Source organism: Centruroides vittatus, unplaced genomic scaffold (genome assembly GCF_030686945.1).
Source record: "Centruroides vittatus isolate TY-2023 unplaced genomic scaffold, ASM3068694v2 contig_1035, whole genome shotgun sequence".
In the NCBI taxonomy this organism is placed as follows: domain Eukaryota; kingdom Metazoa; phylum Arthropoda; class Arachnida; order Scorpiones; family Buthidae; genus Centruroides; species Centruroides vittatus.
Genome location: NW_027120673.1, coordinates 2,370,149 through 2,385,717, shown reverse-complemented (window position 1 = coordinate 2,385,717; position 15,569 = coordinate 2,370,149). Strand labels below are relative to the sequence as shown.

At 28.8% G+C, this 15,569-nt stretch overlaps 1 protein-coding gene across 1 annotated transcript in view; it reads right to left on the bottom strand.

Moving 5' to 3' along the window:
- Positions 1 to 696: 696 nt before the first annotated feature.
- Positions 697 to 15,569, bottom strand: part of wcy (WW domain-containing adapter protein with coiled-coil wacky) — an 85,554-nt gene continuing 70,681 nt past the window's right edge. Inside the window, exons 9-14 of the mRNA XM_067263616.1 lie at positions 15,001 to 15,063; positions 12,665 to 12,932; positions 11,215 to 11,398; positions 5,609 to 5,736; positions 3,818 to 3,902; positions 697 to 2,329 (exon numbers count right to left, since the gene is read on the bottom strand). Of these exons, the coding sequence (XP_067119717.1) occupies positions 3,827 to 3,902; positions 5,609 to 5,736; positions 11,215 to 11,398; positions 12,665 to 12,932; positions 15,001 to 15,063 (719 nt within the window). The 3' untranslated portion in view covers positions 697 to 2,329; positions 3,818 to 3,826. The remainder of the gene's footprint in view (positions 2,330 to 3,817; positions 3,903 to 5,608; positions 5,737 to 11,214; positions 11,399 to 12,664; positions 12,933 to 15,000; positions 15,064 to 15,569) is intronic.

Here is a 15,569-nt window from a genome sequence, read left to right as displayed (position 1 = left end):
TAGATTTTTGTTTACATCCTGTGTTAAACTATCAAGTCTCGTTGAATCAGAATAATATTAAATGCAATTTATAAGATTTTTTAATTTAAGAGTTTCATAAATTTTACTTACTTTTAAAAACTGAAATTACTGTATTAAAAAAAAAAAATAAATAAAAATAATAATTGAAGAGACAAGCAGATTATGTTATGTTATAAAATGTATAGTATTCAATAAAATGACATTAAATATACAATTTTGAGTTTTTATTTCGATATTATATTAAATTAATGCCATTTAAAACAATAGTAATGTGTATTATCACATAACATTTTCAACTATTATGAAAACCTAAATATTTCAAAAAAAAAAAAAATTAACAGTTTCATCCACTTGTTCCTTCAGTTTACAGTATTTTAACTTAATTTTTTTAAATTCAACATTAAAAAAGTGAATTTATTTTAAATACAGACCTTTTCCTCAATATTGATATTCAGTGCTCAATAAAAATTATAAATTTTAATTTACATTTGGATTTAAAAATTTCAAATCTATATATTGGAAAGAATCTTTCTTTTTTAAAAAATAGCTGCATTAGATTATACAACCAAATAAAGACTAATAGAAATTATAAATTTAATAATTAACAACATGCTTTAAAAATTTTGCATTCACTGTGATGATTCCTAATAATCAAATTGTTACAGACAAACATAATTAAAGATTGCTGTTTTTAATTTTTCCATTCAAATCCCCCCACTACATAAATGTTCCATTTTGGTCATTGTCACAGATTTGGTCATATTACACAACTGGCTGGTATAGTCAGTCAGTTAAATTACAATAGTAATGCTAGATGAATCAAATTAATTATACAGAAGCAAGCATACTTACACCCAACCAACTATTATAATACACCATTTCCTTTATAGTTGAGTCATTCTTCCTCATCCTGTTGTCACTTTTTTTTTTGTTTTTACTATACACACACACATCACACTCTTCTCATAAAAACATCTGTCAACCCTGTACACAATCTTGGATATGACAATTGAAAATAATGGCCACAAGCACTGCTTACAAATGCTTGTATTGCACAAAGTGACAAGTACAGTAGGTAAACTAGGTACAATTCTCTATTAATTTCAGGAAGTTAATGAGAATTATCATTATTGTTAATTAAAGACATCAAACATTGCTAGTCTTTCATTTCTTTCTTTTTTTTTTTTGAGAAACCAGCTTATTGGTAGTGAATTTGTTTACAAAAAGAACAATGTACAGACTAATGTGATGTCCATGTTTAGAACAGAAGATTAAATTCTAACAAGAAAATACAAATTTGTTTTATTTTACATTTTCATGCATATTTTAATTTAATGAAAACAGAATAAAAAACTGAACCTCTTATGGAATTTATACATAGTAATTTACTGGAAATTCATATATAGTTTAAAATTTATGTAAATTTTAAACTTCATAAATTATATTTTCCAATTTTACTATTTATAAACAAAAAATTTAAAAGAACAAGATGTGTTTTGACACATGAAAAGAATAAAAGTTCCTCCAAAAAAAAAAAAAAAAAAAAAAAAAAATTTAAATAGCTTAAAAGATTGTTAAAAAATTCCTATGTCCATAAATTAGTAAATATATAATTATCAGACGAAGTTATTTAACAAATTAATTTTGTCAAAAAATTTTAAATGGAATTTTGATAAATTTTATGGGAGGGTGAAAAAAAATTACTGTATCTGTACAATTAATTATATTTCATATTAAAGCTTGAGAGGTCTTGAAAACAATAACTGTAATAATTCATTTATTCTGCAATCTACAGAAAGAGCATTAATTTTATTCCTTCCAATTTTTTGTTTTTTTACCAATAAGTCTCAGTTTTAGAATATTACTATTGACTGTAGATGGCACTGACATCCATAACAAACATCAAAATCTGCTTGGCAAATAAAAACGAAACAGAGACTGATAACTGTCAGTTTTTTTTAAGGATGGAAATCACTTGCAGCACTTCAGTTCTCCTAATTTCTCACTGCTATTTCAATCAAGTTCTGCAGCTTTTGTTTTTGTCTTCTTGTTTTTTAAACATTGTTTCTAGGTAGCTGCACTAATTCTTCTTCAACACACCTTACAAACACACTCATGAACGCACTAAAAACTGGCATATGCATTTGTCAGACACTGTTTCAGAGTGTATTTCAACTGAGGAAAATTCTAATATTCATGCAGATGGTGACTGAGTCCTCAGTAATAGCACCCACAATATATTTCATTGAAGTCTTTCATAAGGAGACTTCCCTATCATGTCCCAGGATTTCCCTTTCAAACTAAAAATCTGAAATTATAATGAAACAAATAAATTTTTAGTTTGGCAAAGAAAAAGTATCCAAATTTAGAAAAAAAATAGGTAATATTTCTTTTAACTTTTGAGTACTTTATTTGAATGGAAAGATGTTTTGAAATTACAAATTATATAATATCTATTTTATGTATAAAAAATGGTTATAACTTATACACAAAATTAGTAACTTAAACCAGAAATAAAAAATAAAATAAAAACTTAAAGTAAACTTTTTTGAAATAATTAGCATTCAAGTTAGAAAAATTTATTTATATATTATAAATATACTATATTCCTTTGATTCTAAGACATCTTTTTACTAGTGCTGCAAACTTTGGAAATTCTCAAAATAAGTTAACTGGTTTTCAACAAAACAAGTTTCAAAACTGCTTTGAATTCAGTAATATGTTTTACTGTTACATTTCATTAACATTAATAATAAAATATTAATTAAGTATTGCACTAAACATTAGTAAAGATTCACATATATGGCTGTATTATGTATTATTTCTGCCAAAAAGAGTCAGCGTTTCTTCAATGTTGATAAATGCTGAAGTATTTAACAAATAGCATTTTAAAACTATTGTTTAAAATTAATTTATGCTAATTTTTATGTTAATTTTAAGATTTACACATGAGTAATGGAATGGCATTATTTTAAAAAAGTTAAAGATGGTATAAATTGATGTCATATAAACTGTGATGTACTATCACAAAATTTCAATGTAACATCAGTTATATGAAATCATCTTAAATCCAAGAATATTTTACTGCTAAGAGTAAAAAAAGGCATGTAAATACAATGATACCAATGTCATTTCCTATCTAGAAATCAGTTTTTGGTTTTTGCTAAAATTACAGTTTGTCAAAATGAGTTTTGTTGTCATCATTACTTTTTACCTATTTTTGCTTATCTGAAATATAGATGAGTCTAAGAATTGACAGCATCTTACAGTCACAGTCACAAAACAATAAGCAGAAGTACTTGCAGTCAGACTGCATGATGAATTTTGCATCAAAAATAGACATTTGGGCCTATACTGTTGAATGATCACATCAGTTCAAAGAAGCTTCATTGGTAACGAACATTTAAACTGTTTTTTTTTTTTTTTTAAATATTTAAAACATTGAATGGCATTGCATAAAAACTACTGCTTTCCTAATTTCCTAATCACTTCCTGCTTTCCTAACTGAACTTACCACATGATGTCATGATGTTGCTAGGAGTACGATGCACAGGACTCCTATCACACAGGAGCGACATTCTACTGTTTTTCCTGAAGTGTACTTTATGATTCAATTTCACACCAAATGTCAAAATAAGCAGACTAAAACTTTTATTGCCAACTTCAAAAATTCCACATAATAATTCAAGTAATTCTCAAATTATAATACTAACTTTTATATGTTTAGATAATGTTTTTGATTTTAGTCAATGATTAACAGCTACTTAGATTAAATAAAACACATTATTTAACTTACCCTAGAATGCTAAGTATCAGGCATAAATGTATTTCGTGCTTTCCAATCTTCTATTTCTTTAATTTGTTGTCTTAAAAACATTATCCTGAAAAAATAATTATTAGATGTATTATATTGCAAAAAATTTTAAGGCAAAAAATATTAAAAATTAAAAAGAAAAATAAAAAAGCTGGGGATGTAATATTAATCAATTCTGCATATGGAATGGTAATAAAAAAGTTCATTATATCACAACACACGGAGACTTTATTGTAAAACGAATTTCACAACAAATGTTGTATATTTATAAGTTGTAATGCCATCTCCGACACTGGTCAGTTTGCATTAATTGCCAGACTCAATATGATGATTTTCTGATTTATAACATTTCAACTGATGTATCTTTAGGTACGTTTGTTAAGTCAAACGAGTTAAACGAGAATGACGTCATCGTTATTCTTGTTTCGTTAGACTTTTCGAACAATTCGTTATAACTAAATGGCTGTTTCTAAAATCGAAGATATGAATGTTGCTAGTGCAACCTTATCCAAAATATTTTTATTAGGTTGCTTCGGATGGACAGTTATTTCAATCATTTCACTTTTTAATTCACAATTTAAACACTCGAGTAGTCTAGAAACATCAATATCGTCGGGCGCCATTTTCTTAACGAAGTAAACTAACTCTTTCCTTCGTGAGCTTCGTTAGGGTTTCGTTCGATACGTCATCACCGCGGAGCATGCACACTGAGTGAAACTACTACTTTTCGAACAATTCGTTACTAACGCGTTTAACTCGTTCGACTTAACGAACGTATCCTTTGTGATGTGATGTAATGAATTTTTATGTTTTCATTATCATTCATTTGCAGAATTTGATTACTGTTGCATGCTGGCCTTAGACTGTGTCAATTTTTTTTGCAACAAATTATATATCCAATAAGTTGTAAAAATCTTTATTACTAATTTTTTTATTAGATTATACTTTTCATTTATTTGAGTTTCTCTAAAATTTATTTAATAGTATTTTAGATAAAAATAAGACTCAAATTACTGGCTGTTTAAATTTTTATTCTTATTTAAATATGAATGCAAGTTTTGTTCATTTCTCAAATGGCATTTTAGCTTAAAATTTCCTATTGGTTTTATTGAAATATCAATAGAGAAATGTGCTATTATTTAACAAGATATTATTACTATTATTAAAAATATGTACTATCTTTGGATAAATCAAACAAGAAACTTTACTATATATGAAATAACTGATTAATTAAATTTTAAAATAATTTGAAGGAAGGAAGGCACTTTATTGTGGAGATTTAATGTTAAATTCACACTTAAAATGTGTTTTCAAGCATTTTTAAGTATCATCATCTCACTTCAAATGAAAATTTAACACAGAAATTAAACCGTCATATGTACTGATATTCGATGAAACATCATCACTTATTTTAACTCTTATACAAAATCCTAAATTAAAATTCATTGCTGCAAATTATTATAGTTTATTAAAAGTCACTAAAAGTGAATACAACTACAAATAACATTGTTAATTCTTTTCTATTATTTTTTAGTGGTTAACTTGTAGGTTATCTTCATTTAAATGAAAATTTGAAAGGAGTAAAAAAAAAATTTGTTGCAATTATATGTTATTTTATCTAAATTCATCTTATAACATTTGTATGTTTAATATTTCACTTAATGTTATTAATGTTTTTCACTATGAAACAATGACAATCTTACATATCCATTTTGATAATCATTAATAAAGTTTTATATTTATATAAATTCATATTTTATTAAATTTAAATACCTTTGTTCTTGTAATGTAGCTTGAATTTCCGCAAGCCTCACTAATGAACGAGCCATTTTTAACTCGGCAGAAACTTGTGTACAGTTCAAACTTCCAAGAGTATGTGCTTCGTCACTGTATCGGCTAGCCTAAAAAAACAGTTTTTAATATTTTACAATTATATTTATTTCAACTTTATTCCTAAAAACAGAAATTAACTATTTTATAATAGTTTATTTTAAGCTGAAAGTATTCAAAAATGAATTTATAATTTATTCACATATTTGATGGAAATGAAAAATTATTGCAAATTTTACATTCAGTTGATACTGGTGTCAAGTACTATGACAGACTAAAGTCAAGACAGATATTCCAACAAGCGTTACATTAAGCTTCCATGTTATTGGTGTGCATGTCTAATGAACTTCCTAACAATATGATGTATGTTCAATATTGCAGCTTTCTATAGTGCCATGTATATGTTTTTATTAAGGTTTAATGTTTCTAGACTTGTGTATCCTATGTGGTATGACACCAGTAGAAGAAAGGTCAATGGATATTCATTAGTAATGTAACGAATATTCGGTTACTACCTGGTATTCGGCCTATTCGGCCTATTTTTCACTATTCAGCCGAATACCGAATATTTAGTCACTATTCGGCCGAATACGAATACCTAAAAACAGGAGTAAGAAATAACAAAAACACAGTAAATTAATCATTTTGATAACTTTTATTAATGCTGAAAATTAAACTATAATTATTAAAGTTAATAAGAAATAGCATCTAACTCTAGTATTAAATTATTTCATAATTAAATAATATTATAGCCTTTATCTTATACTATAGCCTGATATCTTATGGCATTGATGGCGTGTAGGTTAGAATGTATCAGGCATTAATATTATTGTTTAGTTAATTATATTATATTCGTATTCGCGTATATTTTATATTTTTTACGATATTTTAAAATGATTTACGAAATGTTTTATTGAAACTTATCGTATTTAATGAAATAATTATTTATCTATTTCTAGAAGATGAGTAACTAATATCTAATTTATTTTATATATAAAGCAAAGAATGAGCATTTCTCATTATATGCAAAAGATAACATTTGAAATCGTGTTAATTTTAAAAATATTGACAAAAACAATAGCAACAAAATATCACAAAACTTCACAAATAGAAAACCCCCAATAATATATTTGAACTGTTCTACAACTGGGGAGAAACTAGACCATAAATCTCCCCATTAAAATATATCCTTAGGGTACTATTCAGTCTACAAATACGTAGTAAAAACAAAATTTTAGTGCTTAATTAAAGAGTTAAAAAGATCGATTGCAAATGAAATAACTTATAAATTATAACTTACATCTAAATACCAACAACTGCCGAATCATATCGGGCTATTTATGGCTATTACATAAATTATAAACCAATTTGGCACTAGAGGTAGACGTTAGGCTCCATCTCATATTAACTTTAATAATTATAATTTAATTAATTAATTTAAATAATTTAGACCTACTGGAAGAAAAAATCGTAGTGACAGCGGGCCAATAGAGAGCAGAGTGCGCTATCCTTGCCATAATGCGATTTGCGCGCCAATTTTCGTACGTGCGTTAATCAAGCCAAATAGTTTGGCCGAATATTCGGCCATTCAGCCACACTCCTGGCCGAATATTCAGTATTCGGCTGAGGCCAAATATACTATTCGTTACATCACTAATATTCATCCTCCACAATTTCCTTACTTCTTCAGTGTGTGGAATGTACTTGTTGCTTTTTTCAGTTTGAATATATGCTCCTTGATCCTCATTTTTAGTGCAATAGCTCCAATATATTCACATGGACGGCCCACCCTATGATCGTTCAGAGGGATAGTATAGACTTCAAGAATACAATTCTGGTCCAATCGGTCCTTATTGTTCCTAATACTAGAGAAAACAGTAGGAGATCATATGTATGTGATTTTCTACTATGTTTTCTCCCATTTACAGAAGAAAATGTTTGTTTAATGTATAATTTAATTGAATTTTTGCTGATTTATTGGTAATTACAAATTTTGTTTGTCTTTTATACCAGTAATATTGTGGTGGTTGTATTGATATGGCTATGCCAGCCAAATCTATATATATAACCCATTGAATGTGTGTCAGTCGGCCATCCATCCGTGTAACGTTATGCCAAAAACAGGCACTAGAGGCACCCCTATCATGCGTCATATTTCAAACATTTAAACTAACAATATAAAGTTTAGTTTTTAAGATGAGGAATTGTATACATTTATATATATTAAGTGCATCAAACTTTTAAAAATTAAGCGCATAAAACTTTCATATATTAACTGCATCAAACGTGCCTCATAGGTATTTGTAATGCTGCTAGAACGCCCACTAGGGTGTGTCCCGGGCTACTAGTCCTATAGAAAAGCCATCGTGAAATTGTGCAGAATATCTTTGAAACTGGAATTTCTCATTAAATGCTGTCTGCTGATGTTTATTATATAAGCAATCTTATTGCATTTGTCAATGAGAATGATGTCAGGTCTATTGTGATGAATTGCTTTATCTGTGATTATGGCTCTGTCATAGTATATTTTGTGTGTCATTTTCTAATATTGCCTGTGGAACACATTTGTAATATAGTACCTGGGTGTTTAATAATCTGTGTTTGTGTGCAAGCTCTTTGTGTATTATATTTGCATTTTATTATTATGTTGGGTTTAGTGGGTTATACTCGGTTGACACTGGTGGCTGTGTACTATGCTAGACCAGAGTCAAGGCATAGCAACCAGAACAGAACTAAAATTAAATGTGTCAGTGTCTGTGTCTGTATTCAGGAATTTCCTAACAATATGGCATGTATTCAATATTGTGGCCTTCTGTAGTGTGATGTATGTATTTCTAGTCAATTGTAATGTTCCCAGGCTTTTGTGTAGCGTGTGTGGTATGACACCTATACAGGAGCAAACAACAGGTACAATAAGCACCCTATCCATCCTCCACAGATGCCTTATTTCCTAGGCAAGTTCTGTGTACTTGCTAATTTTTTCAGTGCATGTGTTTTCTACATTGTGAGTGTTTGGAACAGATATGTCTATAATGTATGTGATTTTATTATGTTTGTCAATGAGTGTGATGTCTGGTCTGTTGTGTTAAATTGTTTTATCTGTGATTATGGCTCTGTCGTAGTACATTTTGTGCAGGTTGTTTTCCAATACTGTCTGTGGAATGTATTTGTAGTAGTTTCGTGGATGTCTACTAATTTGCGTTTCTTTGCAAGCTCTTCATGTATTATATTTGCTACTTGATTATGTCTATGTAAATAATCTGTCTGTGCCAAGAGCTTGCAACTGGAAGTGAAGTGTTGTATAGTTTCTGACATAATGTGACATTTTCTGATGTGTTGTTTGTGAGTGTTGTATCATTGAGTATGTGTTTTCTGTAGTTTTTGGTATTCATGACCTGATCCTGTATGGCAATCATGAATTCTTCAGTCTCCCCAAAGAGGCATCCCTGAGCTAACCAGCTGTTTGACGCAGTTTTGTCAACAAAATCCTGGGCCAGATCATAAGGATGCCTGCCATGGAGTGCCTTTCGAGCCCACGATTGCTTAATGGTGTCTATGCTTTTTATATGTTGTGTTGTGTCCATATGATGTGAGTGTAAATTTAATGGTGTGTTATTCTGAGTCTGCTAGAGTTACTGCTTTATGTAACTGTGATGTTTCTTGTTTTTTGTAGAAAAACCCTTGCAGTGACTGTATTTGTTTGTAGTGAAGGTTAACTATGTCAATCAGGCCACGTCCACCATCTTTATGTGGAAGGGTTACTCTTTCTGTGGCAGATTTAGAATGATGTTGTTTATGCTTAGTAAGTGTTGTTCTTGTTTTCCTTTGGAGTTGCTCAAGATCTGTGTGATTCCAATGTATAACTCCAAAAGAATATGTGAGTACTGGGATGACTTATTGCTTTAATTGTGTGTTTTACATTTAACTCTGTTCTGAGAATAGCATTTATCCTACTTTGGTATTCTTTAATTAATCTTTGCTTTATTTGTGCATGTTCTGTTAGTTTGGCCTGTTGTCTAAATACTTGTAGAACTCACCCTCTTCCATGGATTCAATAATGTCTCCATTTCCAAGTGCAAAATCTTCTTTCTTCAGGATTCCTTTTTCTATGTGAAGTGTTTTGCATTTATCTAGGCCAAATTCCATTTGTATGTCCTTGGTGTATGAATGTGTGATTTGTAGGAGTTGATGAAGTTGTTTTTGTGTGGATGCATAGAGTTTTATGTCATCCATGTACATGAGATGTGACAGTGTAAACTGTGTTGTTTTTTCATGTCTGATATTGTAACCATATTGTGTGTTGTTTAACATGTTGGATATGGGTTCAAGGCTAGGCAGAACCAGAGAGGACTCAAGGAATCTCCTTGAAAAATTCCTCGCCAAATAAAAATTTGGTTTGTTTGTATGGAAGTGTTACTAACCCTGAGATGTAGTGTTGTTCTCCAGTGCTGCATAGTGTTTTGAAAGAATGCAATGAGTGATGGATGTATTTTGTACATGTGTAGGATATGTAGCAGCCAACTGTGTGGAACACTGTCGAATGCTTTTCTGTAGTCTATATATGCCATGTATATGTTTCTGTGTTGTTTGTGTGCTTGCCGTAGAATGACTGAATCTATGAGTAACAGTTCTTTGCACCCTGTGATTTCTATGGCAACATTTTTGTTCCGTAAGAATGTTGTGTTCATCAACATGTTTGTATATTTTGTTTGCAATGCAGGATGTCAATACTTTGTAGTGTGTTGAAAGACATGTAATTGGTCTGTATTGTGTGGGGTCTGTGGTATTGTTGTTTTTAGGTTTCATGTAGGTGATGCCCTGAGTAAGAAAATTTGGCATGTCTTGTGGATTGATGATGATGTGTGTTAGGTGTTTAGCTAGTTCCTGGTGCAGTGATGTAAACTTTTTGTACCAGAAATTGTGAATGTTGTCTACACTAGGTGTCTTCCAGGTGTGTTCTGTTAATAGTGTATTAGACATTGTGTATGTTTATTTCAGCACAGGGCATAGCTAGTATGCTGTGCAAGTTTTGTTCTCCTCCTTGATCCAGCCTGCATCAGCATTGTGTGTGACAGCACTGGACCAAAGAGAAGACCAATAAGTTGTGAGTTCTTCTTCTGTTGGGTGCCACTGTGCTGTGTATCAGTGTTTCTTTTGTTACCAATTTGTCTGTAAAAGAGTTTTTCATTGTTTGTAAATAATTTATTTTGTTGTTTTCGCAGTGTACATGTTCTGTATTGTTTGAGTCTACGTGCTTTGGCTGCATGTTTTTGTTTTAGTATATCAATATATGTATATGTATTCTAAAATATGTGTGTTGTGATGTTCATGTTTTGTGTTATTTTTTTACTTTTATTATTATTATTATTATTATCATCATCATCATCAAATATACACTATATCTAGTTGAATGAACCTGAAATAATACCATTTATATGTTTTGTTGTTTTTTCCGATATATATTTAATTTGTGGTTAGAATTTTGTTTTTATATTTTCCTTAAAAAATGTATTAATTAACATATAGTTACTATTAAAAATTACACAAACCTGTCTTTCTGCATGATCAGCTTGCCATCCAGTCACATGGGAAATATAATTTTCAGAATAATAATTTGCCAGTGAAGGTGGTAATGACGGTACCACAGGCTTTAAAACAGCAGACACTAAGGAACTTGGACCACCACCACTTAGACTATGTAAACTGCTGATACTTGATGTTGGACTACCATGCCTTAAAAAATTTTAATGCTTTTCTTTTATCATAAAACTATAAGTAAAATTAATTAATAAGCTAAATAATTCAAAATATAATATTTGATCATCTATCTAAGTAATACTGTAGCAAAATATACACAGTTTTAATCTTCACTTTTATGAATTATAGGTTTTATTTTCCTGTTTTTGCAAACTGTAATGATTTTTTTTTTTTAAAGATAGATCCTTTCTTCAGCCAGTGTTTTAGAATAATTTTGTCACGATTACAGCAGGAGTAATTAAATTTAGTGATCCTATTGGGAACATTCCTTATGGCTCTTTTTTCATGTTCATATTGTATTTCTTACCCAGCTGGATATTTTCATAGGGAATTCCATAAACCCCTGCCTAGAAATGATAAGGATAATATTAAGAGAAAAGAGAAGGCAGGGGTCTATAGAATTCCCTATGAAAATATGCAACTGGTAAGAAATACAAAATGAGCAGGAGTGAATATTTAAAAAATATTTAATTATTTTCATATATTATGTAAGAACACTCTATGTACTTAAATATAAAGGTTGTTAAATATATAAATTCCTGCCTTATCTCCTTGTTAGTTTATTAAAACTTGAAATTATCTCAGACAGACAATTTGTCTAAAAAATAATCTCCCAAAATTTCATCAAATATGTTAACTTATAATTAGATCAGCATTTTTATCTAAAAATAACTGAAACAAAGAAAGTAGTTAATTCTGTTTCAAATAACTCTCTTCATATTACTTTTGAATTTTACTCAATGATAACAGAACATGTAATGAAGTTAGAAATATTGATGACATTAATTTATGTGACTAATTGGATTCTTCATTAAAATATAAATATATTAAAAATTTTAAATGTTTTTGCACAGAAATATTTTTGAACTGTATTACGATATGGATTATAGAATATCTAAAAACTACAAATGTTCCAAAACAATAAATAAAATTATATTTTCATAGAAATAATTTTTTAAAAATATATTAACATGAAAACAATAAATGCATTTTTAGCATAAATTCAGTATCAGTACTCTATGATAGCATATTTATTAATCAACTTAAAAATAACAGAAGAAATTATAAAGAATTAACTAATAATTACTAGTAACTAACTTAGTAACTACAACTACAAATGTAATCTTGCAAATTATATATTAGATTACATATATTTATCTCCATCTTTAAAAATGATTTAAATAATTTTTTAATTTACAAATTAACTAAACATTTTATTTATTAAAATAATACTTTGCTCACCTAGATGAACGACTACTATAATCTGAAGCTGGAGAAACATGACCTCTTTCAGTATCTATTTTTCCATCTACTGATGGTGGAGGAAGTGCATGTTGTTGATACTGTGAGTGATAATTGGAATTATGACTTGTTGGTGGAGTGTGACTATGACTATTTTGTATGAGAGAATTATGAGATAGATGACCTGAAACCATAGATGGAGATTGCGATTTCTGTGCTGCATTTTCTGATGGTGTCACCGATGCATGAGGAGAACGACTAACATTACCTGAAAAGTTTAAATAAAATTTTTATTTTGAATTAATTTCTTTACTAATGTTAAATTGGTTTTACGTATTTTAAACAAAAATAATTTCCATTTTTGTGTTCTCTCTGTCGTCTAATATCAGAACTACATTAAATTTGATATTAATTTTTATTCTTTAATTTTAGATAAACATTATGTATCACTTAATAAACAAGAAATACTAGACACTTTTCACACCCTTTCCAGCACAGAAATTTAATAAAATACTTGTTTTATTACATTTTTGTGTTGGAAAAGGTGTGAAAAGCATGTCTAGTGTTTCTTGTCCTAAAGAAGTTTCAGTTTAGACAATTATTATCACTTAAAACCTTATTTTTCCAAAAAAATTAGTGCACAAAAATTAAAGCAATTGGCTTTAATTTTTATGTGCTGTGTTTTTGAGCATCTTAGATGTTAATCGTCTAGCAAAAAATGGTTAACAAACACAGTAAAACAAATACACCAACTGAACATGCATTCTATACATTTAAATGTAATTAAAAAATGAAGTTTCCAAATGTAGAATGTACATTTGCAGTTGGAAATGATAAAATGTGTTACATTTTAGTTTTAAACATTTTATAGAACTGTGTGTTACTATGAAAAACTATGAATATTGATAAAGTCATTAAAAGAAACTTAATATTTTAAAACTTTCTATTATCTATTTTTATGTCTGTTATTTACATATCTCCTGCAAAAAGCTGAAAACCATATACTTAGTAGAAACATTACATTACAATCAATTTTGAGGTTATTATTATTATTATTATTTTAATATGAGTTTATTCAATTTCTTAACTTTCTTCAAATGATTTTAATGAATGTATTGTTTTTTTAGTATATTTCCAGTGTACTTTTCTTTCTTTCTAATATTCTCCATCTCAATCCTTCCAGTTTTATTATACTATCAAAACAATCATCTTAATTTTGAAAACCTACAGACAATTCATAGATATTATACCACTGTTATTAAGTCGACATATTTTATTTTGAACAGGTATAAACAGGATTCCTACTCAAATTTTTGTTTTGAATTCCCTGATCAACTTTGTCCAAATTCCCTGACCCTCACATTTCTTATGGTGTGGAATATCGACATAATAAAACAGCATTTTACTTACTGTGAACATCAAGTACATCTATCCATCTTTTTGCACAGTTGATACGTTCCAAAGACTGTGCAAAAAAAGTATAGTACATGCATCCTGTAGAAAAATGTTTGATAGGATCCACAAATTCAATGCAATGAAAAAATAAGCAATTTACAAATGAAACATGAGCATTTTTTATTTTATCATCATTTATCATTATTATTTGTATGTAAATCTAGTAAACACAAGGAAGCACAAAATCAACAAACAGCATTCTCTGATATACAAATATTCCTGTACTGTGCTTAAAAAAGATGAACTGTTGACTTAGAAACATGTAATTTTAAAACCAATCTTTCAACAAAAAGGGCAACTGGTTTTAGACAGCAACATAATTTAAACAAAAAGTAAAAAATTTAAAAATTTTCAACTACAGCATTTCCTTCTCACGTAAAAAAGCGATCAGGCTACCTAGTTGATATTCAAAACTATAACATACTACAATATTACTAAAGGTTTGATTAATGTTGACAGTTTTAAGCCCTATATTTGCCAAAATTGGTGATATTTGTTACCCAATTTAATGTCTATTAAACTAATTATTGAACTATGTATCAAAGTGCAGGAAATTAATGAATTCTGTAGTTTGTTACAAAAGTATAAATTTATACCTTAATAAATTTTATAAAAATTTTAATATACCAGAAATAAATTACAAATTATGTTTTGTTACACAATAAAAATTATTAAAATCAAAAGTGATAAATATTTGTAATTTATTGGTATTACTTATCAATTTTCACACTTCATTCTCATTTTTTAAAATCAATTCATTGACACCCTACCTCAAATTGAGGGTGTAAACAATAATTATGGGGGATTTAGAAAGGGTTAACAATCTTACTGTATTTCAAAATATAAATGTTAAAATTTTAAATAAATACAAAACAACATACCTGACTGTGCTAAACTTGTTACTTGCTTTGTTAATTGTAAAGCTTGCTGAATTGTTCTAAGTGCTGAAAATATATTTATTAAAATTTATAAAATGAATTAATATAGATAAATGAATTCCTGATATTAGATAATAATTAAAATAAGTACAGTAGAGCATCGATTATCCGATCCCCAATTAACCGACCGCATTCTAGTTGGCAAATTCAAATGTCCGCTAGTGGTGTGGCGCTACAATATTTGGTTATGTCTTGGCTACTTTAATATTATTTTTGTTAAATTTTTGCATGTTTTAGCTGGCAGCACTGGCTCGACCATGAAAGGGAGTCTAGTATTTAAACCAGGCCTAATACACTATACTAATAATGTATTTTTTCATACTTTTCGGTTATCCGACTTTTCAGTTATCCGACCAACCCCAGTCCCCAATTAAGTCGGATAATCGATGCTCTACTGTACATAAAATTTCAATAAATTTTGTGTAATTAATTACTATATACATAACTGATTGAAGTAACATAATATATAATAAAACTTCTGATAATCCTTTGACATGTAATGAATATTTAAC